General features: G+C 41.7%; 1 protein-coding gene across 3 annotated transcripts in view; it reads left to right on the top strand.

The window, feature by feature from the left end:
• The window catches only part of peli1b (pellino E3 ubiquitin protein ligase 1b), a 64862-nt gene extending 42207 nt beyond the window's left edge, over window positions 1–22655 (top strand). For all 3 annotated transcript variants that reach the window (XM_059986139.1, XM_059986138.1, XM_059986140.1), the window contains 3 exons: window positions 19511–19708; window positions 19807–19995; window positions 20411–22655. In XM_059986139.1, the coding sequence (XP_059842122.1) occupies window positions 19511–19708; window positions 19807–19995; window positions 20411–20974 (951 nt within the window). In that variant the 3' untranslated portion in view covers window positions 20975–22655. The remainder of the gene's footprint in view (window positions 1–19510; window positions 19709–19806; window positions 19996–20410) is intronic.
• Window positions 22656–22965: the final 310 nt, after the last annotated feature.

Below are 22965 nucleotides of genomic sequence, written 5' to 3'. Positions count from 1 at the left end.
TTGTGAAATTCATTAACTTAGCAGCAGCAGTTCAGTGCAATGCATAATATAGAAGAAGAAAAAAGAATCAATTACAGTATACATATATCAAATTGATCCAAAATTGTTCAAAAAAAGTGAAATAATATGTATTAAAAAAATTGAAGTAGTGTTCAAGGTTCAATGTCCATTTAGGAATCGGATGGCAGAGGGGAATAAAATGTTCCTGAATCGCTGAGTGTGTGTGCATTCAGGTTTCTGTACCTCCTACCTGATGGTAACAGTGAGAAAAGGGCATGCCCTGGGTGCTGGAGGTCCTTAATAATGAACACTGCCTTTCTCAGACACCGCTCCCTAAAGATGTCCTGAGTACTTTGTAGGATAGTACCCAAAATGGGGCTGACTAGATTTACAACCCTTTGTAGCTTCTTTCAGTCCTGTACAGTAGCCCCTCCATACCAGACTGATGCAGCCTGTCAGAATGCTCTCCACGGTACATCTATAGAAGTTATTGAGTGTACAGGTTTCCACTGCTATTCGAAGGCAGAGCATTCCTATGGAACAGTTTGTAAGCTGGAATGTCGTAAAGTGAAGAAGCAATTACCATTTATTTATATGGGAAAATTTTGTGAGTGTTCGCAGACCCAAAAAAAACCTACCAAATCATGCCAAATGATACATAAAACCCAAAATAACAGTAACAAGGTAAAAACAGGTATGATCTGATAAATACACAGCCTATATAAAGTAGGAATACTTTTCTGCAATTATTGCAGCACTGTCCACCGCAGTGAAAATCTCACACAAGCACTCGCAGCAGAAACACATGGCACAAGTGCTCTCAGCAGAAGCACTCTTTCCGGTAACCTTTAAGCTATGAAGCTACCAAATAACACATAAAAATACACAGTCTATATAAAGTAGAAATAATGTATGTACAGTGTAGTTTCACTTATCGGAATCGAGAAGAGAGCGAGCAGACGAATGGTGTGTTAGGCTGAGTCGTTGGAGTTTTGGGTGGTGGGAGGTAGAGGAGACTGGGATATCATCTCATCGTCGTCTGTTTCCATCAGGGCAGGCAGGTCACCTTCTGTGTCTGCCTGTCTCGATGTCGAAGGTCGAGTTTCGTCGTCTGCTGTGGCTGATGTGGAAGGCTTGAAAAATGACTATGCTTGACTGCTTAGCCTCGCGCATCTTTCTATCATACAGTTCTTTGTAAGCACTCAAACCATTCTGTAAATATGCCCTAAGCCTACGTACTCTTTCAAAATTAAAGTCATACTTTTCTGCAATCATTGCAGCATTGTCAATCACAGCAAAAATCTCATGCAATTGCTTCATGTTCGGTTCCTGGACGACTTCACTTTCGGGCTGTTTGCTACTGCGTTCGGTTTCATTTGTTATCCTTTCCTCTTCATCAGCTCTTCATCTGTCAGTTCTTGGTCATGGGATGCTAAAACCTCTTCAACATCATCATTGTCAACTTCCACAAACCCTTAGCCAAACTCACTATATCCTTACTTCGTTCACCACGATCGAAACACTTTATTATGTCTAGTTTTACACTAAGTGTAACACCCTTTCACGCTCACTTAGGCTTTTCCGATACCTTAGAACTCAATGTGCACAAAATAAATCAACATAAAGCACAGATGCTCACGGGCACGTGTTTAAGCAATGCTGGCTAGAATGCAGTTCCGGGGGAAGAGCCTGGCTGCTTGGCGTGCACGCTGTCTTTTTTTTGTAACAGTGAAAACACCTTCTGTTAGCAAAAACAGATAACTTTCATAACAGCGAGTTGACGTAAAGTGAACGTTCGAAAAACGGGACACCTGTATTTGTTGACATACCAAATCTCTTCAAGCTCCTAATGAAGTATAGTGGCTGTCTTGCCTTCTTTATAACTGCATCAATATGTTGAGAATAGATTGAATCCTTGGAAATCTTGACACCCAGGAACTTGAAACTGTTCACTCTCTGTACTTCTGATCCCTGTGAGGATTGCTATGTGTTCCTTTGTCTTACCCCTCCTGAAGTCCACAATCAGCTCTTCAGTCTTACTGATGTTGAATGCCAGATTATTGCTGTGACACCACTCCACTAGTTGGCATATCTTGCTCCTGTATGCTCTCTCATCACCACCTGAGATTCTACCAACAATTGTATTGTCAGCAAATTTATAGATGGTATTTGAGCTATGCCTAGCCACACAGTCGTGTATATAGAGAGTAGAGCAGTGGGCTCAGCACACGTCCCTGAGGTGCACCAGCAATCTGCATAGATTGTGGTCTTTCAGTTAGGAAGTCGAGGGTACAATTACAGAGGGCAGTACAGAGGCCCAGGGTCTGTAACTTCTCAGTCAGGATTGTGAGAATGATGGTATTAAATGCTGAGCTATAGTCGATGAACAGTGTCCTGGCATAGGTGTTAGTGTTGTCCAGGTGGTCCAAAGCCATGTGAAGAACCATTGAGATTGTGTCTGCCATTGATCTATTGCGGCGATAGGCAAATTGCAGTGGGTCCAGGTCCTTGCTGAGGCAGGAGATCAAACTAGTCATGACCAACCTCATTTCATCACTGTAGATGTGAGTGCTACCAGACGATAGTCATTAAGGTAGCTCATATTCTTCTTCTTCAGCACTGGTATAATTGTTGCCTTTTTGAAGCAAGTGGGAACTTCTGCCCGTCGTAGTGAGAGGTTTAAAAATGTCCTTAAATACTCCCACTAGTTGGTTGGCACAGGTTTTCAGAGCCTTACCAGGTATTCCATTGGGATCTTCCGCCTTGCAAGGGTTCACTCTCTTTAAAGACAGCCTTGCTTCAGTCTCTGAGACAGAGATAACAGGATTATCAGGGGCAACAGGGATCTTTACAGCTGTAGTTATACTCTCCCTTTCAAAGCGGGCATAGAAGTCATTGAGTTCATCTGGTAGTGAAGCATCGCTGCCATTCATGCTATTGGGTTTCGCTTTGTGGGAAGTAATGTCTTGCAAACCCTACCAGAGTTGTCGTACATCTGATGTCACCACCAATCCCTTTCAAAACTGTCTCTTTTGCCAGACTTGAATGTCACAAATCTAATCTTCAGCAGACGATGTACCTGCGGAGTTTGTCCAACCTTTCAGAAGCAGCAAACTTGAAGAAATGAATGTTGCTGCTGTTGTCCCCACAGATTGTTATCCTTGTCTGACACTCCCTCCAGTCAATCCAATAATAATGTTTCACAAAGTTGAAGAAATATATTCAGTCCTGTAATGTAACTAGCAAAACAAACAATTTTGAAGTGATCCAATTTCTGAAACTAAGACTAGCAATATTAAATGTACTTAAGCAGACTTGATCGAAGTTAACAGTTAAGTGACTTCAAATGTGATTAAACGAAGTTAAGTGTAATCAAGTGGTCAACAAAAGAAATTACATCTGTCGGTCCCCAGTACTAAACTGACAAGAACAAAGCATGAATAGACAATAGACAGTCGGTGCAGGAGTAGGCCATTCGGCCCTTCTAGCCAGCACAGCCATTCACTGTGATCATGGCTGATCATTCACAATCAGTACCCCGTTCCTGCCCTCTCCCCATACCCCTTGACCCCACTATCTATAAGAGCTCTATCGAACTCATGTACACCCCAACCCACATGACTGACTACCATAATAAATGTGCAATACACAATACAATGAAGATTGAAAACAGATTCGTGACTCATACATACCAGCCTCCTAATTGTTGTACTATAATAATTACGACTACATGCTACCAAAACAGAGGAGATGTGAAATCTTAACATTCACACAAATGTCCTTTCTTCTTCCAGGCAAGTCATACTACACTCATCTAGGTCAGAGGTTACTAGCACTTAGCCCAGCCTCAAACCTCTACCTCATATAGAAAAAAGTCTTGGTTATAGGCCAATCCAAACATTTTGTCTCGGTCTTGATGCATACCTGTTGCACAAATCCTTTTCTGTCCGAGAAAACTTAAGTGATTCTCTCCGTGATCCATGAGTTTCAAGATGCTGTGTTATCAACAAAAGCACAATATCTCCTGGGAGGAAATTGCATTTTTTTTATTGATCATCTGTAATGTTTCTGCAGCTGGAATAAATATTCCATGACCCACAGTTTACAGTACAAGTTGGACATATATTGAACTTGCTTTCATCTACAACGAGCATAAACATCCTCCTTTTGGAATTTTCCTGATGGTAAGGGTGGTGAGCTCTTGAGAAGGCAACAGATGACTGGGTGTTAACACTTCCAAATCATTGGGATTGAATGATTCTTTAGTAATCAGATGACCATTGCTATAGCTTCCACTTCACAAAGAACTGTGTGGAAATTCTGTCACGGTTCTGCGCCTTCATGGTAGAATTGCAAACCTTTCTTATCAACCTGATCAGTCTCTCCCATGCTCCTCCATGTGAGCCAGCTTGGTGGGGGGAGGGGGTGCAATTAAAAATCTTATTTTATTTCTTTCTGAACAAGTACATCATTGATCTATGAATGATTCAGTTTATCAATGGCTATCTCAATTTATGCTCAACTGTAACAAAGTTTGTCAAGTTATCAGAGCACGATTCATGAACTTGTTCTGTTTTGCTATAAAGTGCATTAATAAAGGAATCTGTGTCCAAAGAAGCTGCCACTTCAACATGAGTAGCTTATATAGCTAGATGGGTAAATATAATCCCATATCTCATTACTGTACTGCTTACTGTATTACCTCAAGTCCAAAGTAGTCCATTCCAACACATATGTCTGGAGGTTCACCTAGGTAGACCCTGGCCAGAGATAGATCCACCATGCACTGACATCCTGGGACTGCATGCAACTGTCAACAAATGATGCACATAACCAGGATTTTCTTGTATCTGTATTAACACCAGGAATCTTTTTTTGGTACAACCTAAATATGACCACCATGTCCCACTCCTTGATGTACATATTTCAGAATGAATTCTGAAATATGAAGATCCTTCGCCAGTATGTTCAGACTCTTCAGGCATGGCCAATCTGCTAAGTTGTCCACAAGATACCATCTTTGAGTACTGGATTAAGCTTGAGAATGACTTTCTTTTCACACTTTCTCTCTTTTGCAAAATCGAGAATTTCCTTTTCCTACTAAGAAATGAGAGTAAATTTTTAAACCTAAGAATCCAAGCTACTGTTTTCCTCAAATGGGCCCAAGATGAGAAGTGATAGTTAATACATGGTACTGCTTCCAACTCTTCTTCAACCTGCATGCCATGCCTTGTAATAGAAACAGAAATATAGAAAACCTACAGCACAATACAGGCCCTTTGGCCCACAAAGCTGTGCTGAACCTGTCCCTACCTTAGAACTACCTGGGCTTTATCCATAGCTCTCTATTTCTCTAAGCTCCATATAGCCACCCAGGAGTCTCTTAAAAGACCCTGGGCCGCCAGCAGCCCATTCCACACACTCACCACTCTGTGTTTATAAAGAGAAACAACTTACCCCTGGACATCTCCTCTGTATCTACTTTCAAGCACCTTAAAACTATGCCCTCTCATGCTAGCCATTTCAGCCCTGGGGGAAAAGCCTCTGACTATCCACATGATCATTGCCACTCTTTATCTTGTACACCTCCATCAGGTCACCTCTCATCCTCTGTTGCTCCAAGGAGAAAAGGCTGAGTTCAGTCAACCTATTCTCAAAAGGCATCCTCTCCAATTTAGGTAACATCCTTGTAAATCTCCTCTGCACCCTTTCTATGGTTTACACATCCTTCCTGTAGTGAGATGACCAGAATTGAGCACAGTACTCAAAGTGGGGTCTGAACAGCGTCCTATATAGCTGCAACATTACCTCTCAGCTCCTAAACTCAGTCCCATGACAGATGAAGGCCAATGCACCGTATGCTTTTTTAACCACAGAGTCGACCTGTGTAGCAGCTTTGAGTGTCCTATGGCCTTGTCATTAATACTATATTCTGCCATCAGATTTGACCTACCAAAATGAACCACCTCACATTTATCCGGGTTGAACTCCATCTGCCACTTCTCAGCCCAGTTTTGCATCCTACCAATGTCCCGCTGTAACCTCTGACAGCCCTCCACACTATCCGCAACACCCCCCCAAACTTTGTGTCATCAGCAAATTTACTAACCCATCCCTCCACTTCCTCATCCAGGTCATTTATAAAAATCATAAAGAGAAGGGGTCTCAGAACAGATCTCTGATGCACACCACTAGTCACCGGCCTTTATGCAGAATATGACTTGTCTACAACCACTCTTTGCCTTCTGTGGGCAAGCCAGTTCTGGATTCACAAAGCAATGTCCCCTTGGATCCCATGCCTTCTTACTTTCTCAATAAACCTTGCATGGGCTACCTTACCAAATGCCTTGCTAAAATCCATATACACTACATTTACAGCTCGACCTTCAATGTGTTTAGTCACATCCTCAAAAAATTCAATCAGGCTCGTAAGGCTTGACCTGCCTTTGACAAAGCCATGCTGACTATTCCTAATCATATTACGCCTCTCCAAATGTTCATAAATCCTGCCTCTCAGGATCTCCTCCATCAACTCACCAACCACTGAAGTAAGACTGACTGGTCTATAATTTTCTGGACTATCCCTACTCCCTTTCTTGAACAACATCCGCAACTCCTCAATCCTCCGGAACCTCTCCTGTCCTCATTGACGATGCAAAGATCATTGCCAGAGGCTCAGCAGTCTCCTCCTTCGCTTCCCACAGTAGCTTGGGGTACATCCCATCTAGTCCCTGTGACTTATCTAACTTGATGTTTTCCAAAAGCTCCAGCACATCCTCTTCCTTAATATCTACATGCTAAAGCTTTTCAGTCCACTGCAAGTCATCCCTATAATTGACAAGATCATTAAGTACCTCTGCTATTTCCTCTGGTTCCAAATATACTTTTCCACTGTCACACTTGATTGGTCCTATTCTCTCACGTCTTATCCTCCTGCTCTTCATGTACTTGTAGAATGCCTTGGGGTTTTCTTTAATCATGGCTGCCAAGGCCTTCTCACGGTCCCTTCTGACTCTCCTAATTTCATTCTTAAGCTCCTTGCTATCCTTATCTTCTAGATTCCTGTCATTACCTAGTTTTTTGAATCTTTCGTAGGCCTTTCTTCTTTTCTTCTTGACTAGATTTACATCAGCCTTTGTACACCATGGCTCTGTTACCCTACCATCCTTTCCATTTCTCATTGGAACGTACCTACTCGGAACCCCACATAAATATCCCCTGAACATTTACCACATTTCTTCTGTATCTTTCCCTGAGAACATCTGTTTCCAATTTATGCTTCCAAGTTCCTGCCTGATAGTCTCGTATTTCCCTTTCTCCAATTAAACTTTTCCGTAACTTGTCTATTCCTATACCTCTCCAGTGCTATGGTAGAGGAGCTGGAATTGTGATCACCATCTCCAAAATGCTCTCCCACTGAGACCTGACACCTGATCAGGTTCATTTCCCAATACCAGATCAAGTTCCGCCTCTCTTCTTGTAGGTCTACCTACATATTGTGTCAAGAAACCTTCCTGAACACACCTAACAAACTCTACCCTGTCTAAATCCTTTAGGGAGATGCCAATCAATATTTGGGAAATTAAAACCTCCCACCATGACAACCCTGTTATTATTACTCCTTTCCAGAATCTGTCTCCATATCTGCTCCTCGATGTCCCTGTTACTGTTGGGTGGTCTATATGGGGAAAAAAAACACCCGGTAGAGTTATTGACTCCTTCCTATTCTTAACTTCCACCTACACAAACTCCGTAGACAACCCCTCCATGACTTCCCTTTTCTGCAGATGTGACACCATCTCTGATCTACAGTGCCACGCCCCCACCTCCTTTGCCTCCCTCACTATCCTTTCTGAAACATCTACAACCTGGCACTTGAAGTAGCCGTTCCTGCCCCTGCACCATCCAAGTCTCTGTAACGGCCACAACATCATAGCTCCAAGTGCTGATTCATGCTCAAAGCTCATCCACTTTCTTCATAATACTCCTTGTATTAAAATAGACACATCTCAAACCATCGCTCTGAGTGCGTCCTTTCTCTGTCACCTGCCTTTCCCCTGTCACTTCAGTTCAGTTCCCACCCCCCAGCAATTCTAGTTTAATCTCTCCCCAATTGCCCTAGGAAACCTTCCCGCCGGGATAGTGGTGCCCCTTGGATTCAAGTGCAACCTGTCCATTTTGTATAGGTCACTCCTGCCCCAGAAGAGGTCCCGATGATCCAGAAATCTGAATCCCTGCCCCCTCCTCCAATCCCTCAGCCACGCATTTATCCTCCACCTCATTCTATCATAATAGAATAGTATAGGTATTCTATTCCTATACTCAGTCACATGGCATGGGCAGTAATCCCGAGATTACTACCTTTTGAGGTCTTGCTTCTCAACTTCTTTCCTAACTCCCTGTAGACTGCTTTCAGGGCCTCCTCCCTTTCCCTACCTGTGTTGTTGGTACCAAAATGTACTACAACCTCTGGCTGTTCTCCTTCCCACTTCAAGATATTGTGGACGTGATCAGAAACATCCTGGAGGTAAACTGCCATCTGTGTTTCTTTCCTGCATCTACAGAATCGTCTATCTGATCCCTTAATTATAGTGTCCCCTATCACTGCTGCCATCCTCTTCATTTCCCAACCCTTCTGAGCCACAGGGCCAGACTCTGTGCTGGAGGCACGACCACTGTTGCTTCCCCCAGGTAGTCCTTCCCCCCTGCCCCCCCCCCAACAGTATTCAAGCAGGAATACTTAGTGTTAAAGGGGACAGCCACTGGGGTACTCTCTAGCACCTGCTTCTTGCCTTTCCCTCTCCTGACTGTTACTCACTTCTCTGTCTCTTGTGGTCCTGGGGTGACTACCTGCCTATAGCTCCTCTCTGTCACCTCCTCACTCACCCTGACCAGACGAAGGTGATGGAGCTGCATCTCCAGTTCCCTAACGCAGTCTCTAAGGAGCTGCAGCTTGACACACCTGGTGCAAATGTGGTTGACCCAGGAGGCTGGTTGTCCAGGACCTTCTATGTCTGACACCAAGCACAGAAAACCAGCCTCACACACACTTTGTGTCTTTATTTTAAACAGATAACATACCTCGCCTCAACCCTCTGATGCCCGCTCTGTAAATCTGTCTTTTTAAACTCTTCCTGCTGTTCTTACTGGCCGACTTCCACGTGCTTGCACAGTCGTGCCCCGTTCAAACTGCTGAGGAAATAAATGTCACCTTTTAAACTAAACCGTCACCTTTTAAATTTGATGATCTCCTTGACTTCTGGCTCATCTAGCAGAGGTTCTTCAGAACAATTGGGATTCACTTTCAGGCAGAATAAGATATTGAGGTCCAGACACCTAAGTCTTGCTCTTCTGAAAGGCCTTCTCCTTCAGCTCTCTAGAGACCACATGTGCAGGGTTGCTTGAAGTATTCACATACCTCTGAGATACCTGTGAGACTTTGATTTCTGAAACTCTGTTAGCAATGAAGGTTCGGAACCTGGAAGTTTAATTCTTAATATACTTAACAGAGTCCTAAAGCTGCATATGCGATTTCTTTCTTCACAATGTGTCCATAGGCTTGCTACCATAACAGCAATGAGCTCCTATGAGGGATAGAAAATGACTTCAAAGGAGCTGCCATAGATTTCCCTATAATAAAAGTACAGTGCGCCTGTGAACACGTGTCACGCAACAATTGGTGAGTCACTACTCCATAACCATTTTCACTTGTTCCTGTAAAATGGTGTTACTGCACACCATAAACTTCACCAATATCCAAAGGGTTCAAATATACAGTCATCTTCAACTTTGCCAAGAAAGTTCCTCCAGTTAACTTGTCCACTCACAAGCAACTGATGTTAGAATGGCATCATCCCAACTAAGCCCTTACCTGCATCAGTCTTGTTGGATCTTCTTGGCAGATAACACAACTGGACTCAAGATTCCTGAAGGGTCATAGATGGAACTATCTGTGGATAGGATCCCCCTTCTGGTAAGCAGTCTATCCTGAATCATGATCCTAAATTTGAAAGTATCACTGAATACATCAGTGCACACCTAGAATTCTCTCTGGTAGAACAGATGGCACAAAATTTCTGTTGATCTACTTCCTGATTTGAAAACAGTCTTTAGCACAAATGGATGCAAGATCTTGCGAGTGAGAATCTGCCTCCAGCTCAGAGGACATTGACACCAGGCAGTTGTGAACATAGAAGTAATACAAAACCTTGTCTACTATCTTGCAGCTGAACTGTCCTTCATTATCTTCAGTGCACTTCCCAAGAGTGAAATAGGAACACAGAAAATAGGTGCAGGAGTCGGCCATTCGGCCCTTTGAGCCCTTTGCCATTCAGTATGATCATGGCTGATCATCCAACTCAGAACCCTGTACCTGCGTTCTCTCCATACCCCCGATCTCTTTAGCCACAAGGGCCATATCTAACTTCCTCTTAAATATAGCCAATGAACCGGCCTCAACTGTTTCCTGTGGCAGAGAATGCCACAGATTCATCACTCTGTGTGAAGAAGTTTTTCCTCATCTCGGTCCTAAAAGGCTTCCCCTTTATCCTTAAACTGTGATCCCACGTTCTGGACTTCCCCAACATCGGAAACAATCTTCCTGCATCTAGCCTGTCCAATCCCTTTAGAATTTTATACATTTCAATAAGATCCCCCCCTCAATCTTCTAAATTCCAGTGAGTATAAGCCTAGTCAATCCAGTCTTTCTTCATATGAAAGTCCTCCCATCCCAGGAATCAATCTGGTGAACCTTCTCTGTACTCCCTCTGTGGCAAGAATGTCTTTCCTCAGATTAGGAGACCAAAACTGCACACAATACTCTAGGTGCGGTCTCACCAAGGCCTTGTACAACTGCAGCAGAACCTCCCTGCTCCTGTACTCAAATCCTTTTGCTATGAATGCCAACATAACATTTGCCTTTTTCACCGCCTGCTGTACCTGCATGCCCACCTTCAATGACTGGCATACAATGACACCCAGATCTCATTGCACCGCCCTTTTCCTAATCGGCCACCATTCAGATGATGATCTGTTTTCCTGTTCTTGCAACCAAAGTGGATAACCTCACGTTTATCCACATTAAATTGCATCTGCCATGAATTTTCCCACTCACCTAACCTATCCAAGTCACCCTGCATCCTCTTAGCATCCTCCTAACAGCTAACACCACCGCCCAGCTTCGTGTCATCCGCAAACTTGGAGATACTGCACTTAATTCCCTTGTCTAAATCATTAATATATATTGTAAACAACTGGGGTCCCAGCACTGAGCCTTGCGTTACCCCACTAGTCACTGCCTGCCATTCTGAAAAGGTCCCGTATGCTCCCACTCTTTGTTTCCTGTCTGCCAACCAATTCTCTATCCACATCAATACCATACCTCCAATACCGTGTGCTTTAAGTTTGCACACTAATCTCCTGTGTGGGACCTTGTCAGAAGCCTTTTGAAAATCTAAATGTTACCACATCCACTGGCTCTCTGCTATCCACTCTACTAGTTACATCTTCAAAAAATTCTATTAAGATTCACCAGACATGATTTTCCTTTCACAAATCCATGCTGACTTTGTCCGATGATTTCACCTCTTTCCAAATGTGCTATTATCACATCTTCGATAACAGACTCTAGCATTTTCCCCACCACCTATGTCAGACTAACCAGTCTATAATTCCCCAGTTTCTGTCTCCCTCCTTTTTTTAAAAAGTGGGGTTACATTAGCCACCCTCCAATCCTCAGGAACTAATCCAGAATCTAAGGAGTTTTGAAAAATTATCACTAATGCATCCACTATTTCTTGGGCTACTTCCTTAAGCACTCTGGGATGCAGACCATCTGGCCCTGGGGATTTATCTGCCTTTAATCCCTTCAATTTACCTAACACCACTTCCCTACTAACATGTATTTCCCTTGGTTCCTCCATCTCACTAGACCCTCGGTCCCTTACTATTTCCGGACGATTATTTATGTCCTCCTTAGTGAAGACAGAACCAAAGTAGTTATTCAATTGGTCTGCCACGTCTTTGTTCCCTATGATCAATTCACCTGTTTCTGACTGTAAGGGACCTACATTTGTCTTGATCAATCTTTTTCTTTTCACATATCTATAAAAGCTTTTACAGTCAGTTTTTGTGTTCCCTGCCAGCTTTCTCTCATAACCTTTTTTCCCTTTCCTAATTAAGCCCTTTGTACTCCTCTGCTGGTCTCTGAATTTCTCCCAGTCCTGAGGTGTGCCATTTTTTTTTTTGCTGATTTATGTTTCTTCTTTGGACTTGATACTATCCCTAATTTCCCTTGTCAGCCACAGGTACACGACCTTTCCTGGTTTATTCTTTTGCCAAACTGGGATGAACAATTGTTGTAGTTCATCCATGCGATCTTTAAATGCTTCCCATTGCATATCCACCGTCAACCCTTTAAGTATCATTTGCCAGTCTACCTTGGCTAATTCATGTCTCATACCTTCAAAGTTACCCTTCTTTAAGTTCAGAACCTTTGTTTCTGAATTAACTATGTCACTCTCGCATCTTAATGAAGAATTCCACCATATTATGATCACTCTTATCCAAGGGGCCTTGCATGACAAGATTGCTAACTAACCCTTCCTCATTGCTCAATACCCAATCTAGAATGGCCTGCTCTCTAGTTGGTTCCTCGACATGTTGATTCAGAAACCCATCCCGCATACATTCCAAGAAATCCTCTTCCTCAGCACCCTTACCAATTTGGTTTACCCAATCTATATGTAGATTGAAGTCACCCATTATAACTACTGTTCCTTTATTGCAAGCATTTCTAATTTCCTGTTTAATACCATCCTCAACCTCACTACTGTTAGGTGTCCTGTACACAACTCCCACCAGCATTTTCTGCCCCTTAGTGTAATGCAGCTCTACCCATATCGATTCCGCATCCTTCAGGCTAATGTCCTTCCTTTCTATTGTGTTAATCTCCTCTCTAACCAGCAATGCTACCCCACCTCCTTTTCTTTCCTGTCTATCCCTCCTGAATATTGAATATCCTTGGATGTTGAGCTCCCACCCTTGGTCACCCTAGAGCCATGTCTCTGTGATCGCAACTATATCATATTCATTAATAACTATCTGCACATTCAACTCATCCACCTTGTTACAAATGCTCCTCGCATTGTCACACTAAGCCTTCAGGCTTGAAATTGGCAGAACTCAGTGATGAAGATGCTCCAAAGAGATGTACCACCATTCTAAAATTCACCATATCTTGGCTGAGGTTATCATCAAAGAAACCTGACTGGGTCTGCACCTTCCACTGGCATCTTAACCTGATGAAACATTTATTCGGTTTCCAACCACTGGTTCTTTTCTGAATCTGGTTATGACTCCAAGCAAAGCACTAGTAAGACTAGGTCCCTATAACAAATGAGCATTAGGTGAAAAGTCGTTTAACAGTCAAACACAACACCTTGTTTGGGTTGATAAACACTGTGGCATATACCAGACTTCTCCCATCACTGCATTCCAGATCCTCTGCTGACAGTTTTTTGGCATAACCTTTGGAGATTACATCTTTTATGAAAACTGTGTAATTAGCATAAAATGACAAATTCTTTTTGAACCTTTTCCTTGGATTTGGAGCTTGCTGCTCAGTAACCTTCCTGTTACTCAGCATGTTAACATCCTTCTTTCTCAGAGGTAAACTAATCTGGTAGTGACCATCCACTAGTTTTGCAGAATTTGTCAGCAGCTCCATGAACTTGTGATCTTTCCCTTGACAAACCAGGGAAATCTCTTAAATGTTGCTGCTGAAGTTCATTTAAGTTCAAAACTGAAATCAGCTCTCATGGAGTGTAGTCTTTTCCACCATGATGGTCTCTTTTCAATGGTCCATTAACAGCCCAACCCAACTTTGTTCTGTTCCATCATTAACACTGCAAATCACTTTTAATGGCTCCAGTGTCTTAGACACATTTGTCCCTATTCGCAGCTCAATTTCTGGCAAGTGAATATGCTTCAGGTGAAACCATTCCTGGAGATCAACCTGACAATCCCTTTGTGGACAGCTATACTTTCCTGTTTATAGATGTTAGGCAGTGGCTTTCACCATCTAAGCTAGCCACTTCCAATCCTGAAACAACATAGCTACTCTCAACCTCCTTGTGACCCATGGTGCATTAAGAGAATACGTATTCTGTTTCCTGTTAGGTTGAGCTTGTTCATGAGGCTCACTGTGCAGAACACTTACGTTTCCAGGAGCTAGAAAAGCATAAGTAGCCACTGTCTTGTTATCTTTGGACTTTACTCAAAGTGGAATTATAGGAAATTTACAATCATTGCCAGCCGCCATGGGGCTATTAGATACCAGGGCAGTATTCACTATCATTTTTGATTCTTTCATGGCTTGTTTTGCATCTACACCCTTTTCTTCAAAGTGAATATGAAATATGCTGGGATATTTGCCACTGCATACCTGCATGAATCCTTGCTAACGTGTTCCATACATAAACAAGCAAAGCAGACACCAATTTCATTTAGGACGGCAATCTTCTCATTATTTATCACCTTCTCCAACTGAGAGTATGGATCCAAATTATTTCTACTGGCAGAACAGACAACCCCTTTTGGCTGATGAGACCATTTCCCTTTCATTAGTTCTGAGCTCAGTTTCATGGTCACCACAGTAGTGGCAAAGCCTTAGAATGAATTTGTGACAGTTTTGTTCACGCCTTTACTTACTGCAGGTGGTGTAGCATCCCGTAATTTCCATACATTGGGTGTGTTGAAATCCTCACTTTTTTTGATACACTTGACAAGGTCACAAAGTACCCTCATGATTGTGATTATCTTTTACCTCACAGGCAAAACATTTCCATTTATGATTAAGTACATAAGGCAACTTCTTTACAACAATCGATATAAGTATGTCCAGCTCTCACATTGGCTGAACATCTCCCATTGCATTACAACAAGATCACCACTGAAGATTTGAATCTCTTTTGGGCAGAGATGCAATGCATTGTTGCATTGGTAAACTTGCTATTTCCTTTTGTGTCTATGACTCCAATGCACTATTTAGACTTGTATCATCTGAAACAGGAGTAGTGACACCTGTAAATTAATGTCCTCAGAAGCACCTTGTGCTATTTTGGATATGACATAGATTCATAGTGCCATCTTAGTGGAGGCTGAGTGTGAAAATCCTGACCTATCCCTTGGGATGCACACTCATTCATAGACATTTGAGGAACATTGTGTATGTTGGATTTTTTCTGTGCCATGTCAACATAAGAACTCACACCATAGAAATGTACTGTTGGAACACCTTTAGCATCCATAACACTTGAAGCCTTCAGTGCTTTCACTTTGGCCATCTTGGCTGCAATTTCTTCCTGCAACGTAAGCTGCACCATCTTTTTCCATATCTGCTGCTTTCCTCTTCAAATTTTTTCTTTCATTTGCTCCTCTTGTTCTTCCAATACACGTTTATCCCTTAATATTTGTTACCTGGCACATCACCCTCTTTGGAAATATCTTGTTGCTCTTCTGGTACCAGGAAACTTCTAATTATTGGTATTAAATCATTAACCTTAACAATTTTATTGTGGTCCTTTCGAAAGTTGTCAGTTATAGTTGCTAAAGCTTTCCCTGTAAATTTAATTTTCTGTTTAGTTGTTTGCCTGTTCTCCATCTCCCTCTGGTGTTTTTCTGCTCCCCCCCCCCCCCCTCCTCCTGAGGCCTCCTGTCCCAATATCCTTTCCCTTCTCCAGCTCTGTATCCCTTTTGCCAATCACCTTTCCAGCTCTTAGCTTCATCCCACCCCCTCCAGTCTTCTCCTATCATTTCGCATTTCCCCCTCCCCCCCCACTACTTTCAAATCTCTTAGTATCTTTCCTTTTGGTTAGTCCTGACGAAGGGTCTCGGCCCGAAATGTCGACAGTGCTTCTCCCTATAGATGCTGCCTGGCCTGCTGTGGACCACCGTCATTTTGTGTGTGTTGTTTGAATTTTCAGCATCTGCAGATTTCCTCGTATGCGCAACTACAAACCCCATTTCCAGAAAAGTTGGGATATTTTCCAAAATGCAATAAAAACAAAAATCTGTGATATGTTAATTCACATGAACCTTTATTTTTCTGACAAAAGTACAAAGAAAAGATTTTCAATAGTTTTACTGACCAACTTAATTGTATTTTGTTAATATACACAAAATTAGTATTTGATGGCTGCAACACACTCAACAAAAGTTGGGACAGAGTTAAAATAAGATTGAAAAGTGCACAGAATATTCAAGTTCCACTGGTTTGGAAGACTCCGCATTAAGCAGGCTAATTGGTAGCAGGTGAGGTATCATGACTGGGTATAAAAGTAGCGTCCATCAAAGGCTCAGTCTTTGCAAGCAAGGATGGGTCGTGGCTCACCCCTTTGTGCCAAAATTCGTGAAAGAATTGTTGGTCAGTTCAAAAGGATTGCAGAGAATTTAGGTCTTTCAACATCTACAGTACATAATATTCAGAGATTATAAAAAGATTCAGAGAATTCAGAGACATCTCAGTGCGTAAAGGGCAAGATTGGAAACCACTGTTGAATGTGCGTGATCTTCGAGCCCTCAGGCGGCACTGCCTAAGAAACCGTCATGCTACTGTGACAATTATAGCCACCTGGGCTCGGGAGTACTTTGGAAAACCATTGTCACTTAACACAGTCCGTCGCTGCATCCAGAAATGCAACTTGAAACTGTATTACGCAAGGAGGAAACCATACATCAACTCTTTGCAGAAACGCCGGCGAGTTCTCTGGGCCTGAGCTCATCTCAGATTGACTGAAAGACTGTGGAACCGTGTGCTGTGGTCAGATGAGTCCACATTTCAGCTAGTTTTCAGAAGAAAACGGGCGTCGAGTTCTCCGTGCCAAAGATGAAAATGACCATTCTGATTGTTATCAGCGAAAGGTGCAAAAGCCAGCATCTGTGATGGTATGGGGGTGCATCAGTGCCCACGGCATGGGTGAGTTGCATGTATGTGAAGGTACCATTGACTCTGAGGCATATATTAGGATTTTAGAGAGACATATGTTGCCATCAAGGCGACATCTCTTCCTGGGACATCCGTGCTTATTTCAGCAGGACAATGCCAGACCACATTCTGCACGGGCTACAACAGCGTGGCTTTGTAGACACAGAGTGCGTGTGCTTGACTGGCCTGCTGCCAGACCAGATCTATCTCCTATCAAAAATGTATGGCGTATCATGAAGAGGAGAATGAGACAACGGAGACCACGGACTGTTGAGCAGCTGAAGTCTTATGTCAAGCAAGAATGGACAAAATTTCCAATTGCAAATCTATAATTTGTATCCTCAGTTCCAAAACAATTAAAAAGTGTTATTAAAAGGAAAGGTGATGTAACACAATGGTAAGCATGCCTCTGTCCCTACCTTTGTTGAGTGTGTTGCAGCCGTCAAATTCTAAATTTGTGTATATTTACAAAATACAATTAAGTTGGTCAGTAAAACTATTGAAAATCTTTTCTTTGTACTTTTGTCAGTTAAATAAAGGTTCACGTGAATTAGCATATCACAGATTTTTTTTATTGCATTTTGGAAAATATCCCACCTTTTCTGGAGATGGGGTTTGTAGATACTGTCTGGAAAATAACCTGTTTATTCTAACTCTGCTTCTTGTCAACTAATTCCATACCAGTAGATTACCCTTTCATTCCACATGCTTTCATTTTGCAGACTACCTTCTGTATGGAACCTCTCAAAATCCTTTTTAAAAAGCCCAAATGGTCCGAGTTCAGAACATACAGACAGAACCTAAAAAGTAAGCCCCAGAGATTAGGACAAAAGACGTTGTCGTGGGAGGCAGAGGAACAATTACAGGATTGTTTTGAGACAGAAGACTGGGCTGTGGTTAACCACTCACTTAAGAGATTTTGAATGAATACATCAGGGTTGTAATAGACTTTATTAAAACAGCTGTAGATGAGTGTGTTCCCACTATATCATTCAGTCTTCCTCAATCAGAAACCCTGTATGAGCCATGAGATCTGAAATTTGCTGAAGACCAGATCAGAGGCATTCAATTCTGGAGATCAAGTCTGGTGCAAGAGTTAAAAGTGTGATCTCTGGAAAGCCCTCTCATGGGTTAAGTGGAGACTCTGGACCAAACTGCAATCAGCAAGAGATGCTCGACAGCTGTGGCAGGTTTTGAATGCTGTAACCTCCTACAAAGTTAATTCAAACAGGGGAACAGCAGGGCTTCGTTTCTTGATGTGTTCAATGCCTTCTATGTTTGCTTTGACCGTCAGAACATGGAGGAACCATCATAAGCACCCGCATCTCCTGATGATCTAGGTATCTGAAGCTGATGTGCAGCCTGTCTTCAGGAGGGTGAATCCAAGGAAGGCATCCGGTTGGGTACCTGGCCATGTACTAGAGATCTGTGCTGACCTCTGGCTGGTGTGTTCAGTCTCTCACCAGCAATGTGTGGTACCTATCTTCACTAGGGCAGACTGGGTTCTACAACGGGTAGTCAAAACTGCCCAGTGCTTCACAGGCATCAGCCTACCTGCCATCAAGGATTACCGGGAAAGGACCAGAAACGTGAAGGATCTCATTACCCTGCTGATGAACTGTTTGTCCCACTCCCATTAGAGGGGATGCCACGTTTCATCCATACCAAGACCACCAGACTCAAAAACAATTACGTTCCCCAAGCAGTAAGGCTAATCCACTCCTCCACCCACTAATTCCATCACTACTGTATTATTTACTGTCAGTCACTTTGTGTACAGCCAAGTATCGTTTCATGGATATACAATCAATCTAAGCTCTTACGTACTTTTATTTCTTTTGGATTTTTTTCAGAATTAATATTATGTACTTTAATTTTTGTACTTCATCAGATCCAGAATAACAGTTATTTCAAAGTTCTGAGTGTTTGTTTCATTGATGGGCGTGTGAAGTGATCCCCACTGGTGTAGGGCAGTGGTGTTTCTGTACTAGTCCATGATGCAACCAGTCAATATACTCTACATCACACATCTATAGAAGTCTGTCAAAGGTTTAGATGTCATGCTGAATCTTCACAAACTTCTAAGGAAGTAGAGGCACTGCTGTGTTTCTTTGTAATTGTACCTCTGTGCTCAGCCCAGGACAGATCCTCTGAAATGATAACTCCGAAGAATTTAAAGTTGCTAAACCTCTTCACCTCTAATTTTACCCCCTCCCTCCCCCCCACCCCCCCCATGATAAGAACTGGCTCATGGACCTCTGGCTTCCTCCTCCTGGTCAATAATCAGCTCTTGGTCTAGCTGACATTGAGTCAAATGATTAAGGAGTACTGATCACTCAGAACTTGAGTTCCAGCATTTCATCTACACCAATTGTCCAGAGTTAGTCTATTGGCTTTGCAGATTAATCAGTGATTTCAACAACTAATCTTGGGGAACCTTGCAAATATTAGACTTTGATAATGTGCGTGTGTGGGGGTGGGAAATCACTTGTAACAGCAGATTTTTATTTGTTGTTTTCCTTTTAGATTGGCCGATCAACTGAAAGTCCAATTGATTTTGTGGTGACAGACACTGTACCGGGAAGTCAAAGTAATGCTGATACTCAGTCTGCTCAAAGTACCATATCCAGATTTGCATGTCGCATTATATGTGAAAGAAATCTTCCCTACACTGCTAGGATATTTGCAGCTGGATTTGACTCATTTAAGAATATATTCCTTGGGGTAAGTTCAAATGGAAATTAAGCTGTTGACTACAATCTTTAGATTCAAACTTGTATGGTTTCAACATGCACAGTAATTATTTTCTTGCCTCCTTTCAGGAGAAGGCAGCTAAATGGAAAACTTCTGATGCTCAGATGGATGGTTTAACAACAAATGGTGTGCTTGTGATGCATCCGCGGCTTGGATTTACCGAAGATTCCAAACCAGGGGTCTGGAGAGAGATTTCTGTTTGTGGCAATGTCTTTACTTTGAGAGAAACAAGATCAGCACAGCAACGAGGAAGAATGGTAGGTTCCAAGGAATAGTCACATTACAAAGTATTTCTTGTGTCCTTGGAAAGGTTATATTAAACCTTGCTGATTTGTGTGAACTGAACTCTGAGCCCTTCTTCCGAAACAGTTGGAGAAAACCCTGGATATGTTGTTTAATATCCTTTTTTCTTCCACTCTCATCCCAAATTCCCTCTCCTTTGCATCACCTGCCAACAAATACATTTGAGATTTATTATGTCAAATCATGGTCCATTCATTTGAATGCCATTAGTACCGGAACTCGTTTGTATATTATGTTGAAGCTATTCAGTTAATATTTTTATCCTGTCTTTAATTTTGGATTTTCTACAAAGATACAAATATATAGTTTTGTCATGTGCAAAAGTTATTTAACATAATTCACACACTTTTGATTTCATTTGCCTCTTAGGTTGAAAATGAAACCAACGTTCTGCAGGATGGTTCTTTAATAGATCTCTGTGGAGCAACGCTGCTTTGGCGCACCGCAGAAGGACTTGCACATACTCCTACAGTTAAGCACCTAGAGGCCCTTCGCCAGGAGATAAATGCAGCCAGACCACAATGCCCAGTTGGATTTAACACTCTTGCATTCCCCAGTATGAAAAGGAAAGATGTCGATGAGAAGCAACCATGGGTGTATCTCAATTGTGGACATGTGCATGGTTATCACAACTGGGGAAACAAGGATGAAAGGGATGGAAAAGAAAGAGAATGCCCCATGTGTCGATCGCTAGGTCCGTATGTTCCTCTCTGGTTAGGGAGTGAGGCTGGATTTTATGTTGATGCAGGACCTCCAACCCATGCGTTCAGCCCTTGTGGACATGTGTGCTCAGAAAAGACTACCACCTACTGGTCCCAAATTCCCCTTCCTCATGGCACTCACACTTTCCATGCCGCCTGTCCTTTCTGCTCTACTCAGCTCACAGGGGAACAAGGATATGTTCGACTTATTTTCCAGGGACCTCTTGATTAAGGACTTAATTTTATTAACTGGTGGGTAAATTGATAACAGAAAGACATTTGATAACTTTCAGAATTATAAGCTAGTTTTCTATATTGAATTCCATGGGTTTTGGATTTGTCTGTTCTGGGACATAACCTGAATTATGTAGTCCTTTGAGGAAAGTAACCTAATTTTTTTGTGATTTTTGCCTCTGAGACAGAGTTTTGATAAGTTTTGCATTTGTTAAAAGCAGGTATTTTGAAATACAAAACTTTCTTGCCCAGATATTAAAAAAACACATCTTATTTTGGACCTATTGACAGATACCAGGTACAAATATTAACTCTTATAGTCAAAAATGTTAATCAATTTCAGATGATTAATCCTAGTTTGTAAAGGAGTGAATAGATCCAATACAATTTAACCTACTACTGTTACTACAAAAGAGATTTTTTGATTCTGTGCAATTTAATTTGTTTCAACACTATTTGCAGAAAACTTTGAACTTTAAGAGCATGCAATATGTGATTTATTATGGTACTCAATCATTGAAGTTGTCTTGCAGTGCTGCTTCTGGCTCTGTATGAAGGAGTGAGCAGTTTGTCTCCCATAGAATAACTATTTCTAAAGAATGTTGACAGGTTTCAATTGCAAGTAAGGTCAGAAGGATTGAGTATAAATGAGCTTTATTTAGTTTCACTCAGATCCTTGTTTATTTTTGCTAAATGTCAATAGGCTCAAAGTAAGAACAGATAGAAATTGGGTGCATCAAATATTTTGTATTTCTTTATTACAAAACAATATACCACTTCAGTTACACTGCATAAGAGTAGCTCTTTGCATCTTAACTACATTGAACATTTTGTAACAGGGAAGCCCTTCTGCCAAAATATTTTCTGGTGTGCTACTAACGTGATGAGGTGCATCACTGTAAGGAAATGACACCATCTTGAATATATTTGTTTACACAAGTTCACCTGCTAAACTCTTGTTTAGCTCCAGTAATTGAGGATGTGTAAAGCTGGCTTATTTTGCTGTATAGCAGCTTAAGTTCTGTAGGACCTTTTGTACTAAATTATTGCCTGTAATGTATGTAGCTTTAGATGTTTGTAGGGGTTTCTTAGCATATGTGGAATGCTAACCTTAAGCCTATTATGTCTTGATTTTTTTGTGAAGTAATATTAAATAGCAATGTTCAAACTGCTCTTTGATTTTTGGTAATCAGAATTGTACCCTGAGCAATGATCACTTGTCCCCTTTAATTCAGTTTATTGTATATAATCTTGGAACTATTTTGTTATGAAAGAATCTAGACAACAAATTGGATATTGGTATTAACAAACTAAATACTTTCATAATAGAGAGATTGCTGAGTGAGGAAGTAAAATGTGTCAAATTTGATCTGATTTTTAATTTTTTTTTTCACTTTGACATCCGCTTCACTGTGCATCTCCAACTGCTTCAAGGGCAAAAAAAGTAACTAAATGTGGCCTCAGTGTGCTGGTATTCCAACATTCATGGCTCTGACTGTATTACTGACAGTGCATTTAACTCAGGATTTAAAACAGTGATTTATTGCCATTTCATAACTTCTGTTTGAGCAGATACTAGAATGGTGATTATTTTCTTTTGTAAAATGAATTTTAAAAAAAATCATTACAATCGTGTTTATTTGTTCCATTGGAAAATAAAACTGTTGGATTTGGCTCTACTTTTGACTGCTCCTGCTATCTTGAAGTCCAGACTTATTTTGCATTTAGAATGAATTAAACCACAGGATCTGTCTGAATGGCTTCCTTGAAAGCAAAAATTGCTTTCAAATTGTTCTATGGTGCTTGAGCAAACCTTGAAGTTTGTCGCAATTTAGTTTGGTACAAGTACATGGTTCTGTGAGAATGCAATAGAAAACATTAATCTTTGGAACCAGGTAACCAATATCAAATCTTGTGTTTTGGCTGCTAAGTTGAAGCCATGGGACATGACCATCATGATTTGGAGGCGAGGTTATCTCAATATAGTGG

This window comes from Hypanus sabinus, chromosome 12, assembly GCF_030144855.1.
Source record: "Hypanus sabinus isolate sHypSab1 chromosome 12, sHypSab1.hap1, whole genome shotgun sequence".
In the NCBI taxonomy this organism is placed as follows: Eukaryota; Metazoa; Chordata; class Chondrichthyes; order Myliobatiformes; family Dasyatidae; genus Hypanus; species Hypanus sabinus.
Note: the sequence above shows the minus strand (reverse complement) of the source record. Positions and strands in the feature narration are given on the sequence as shown.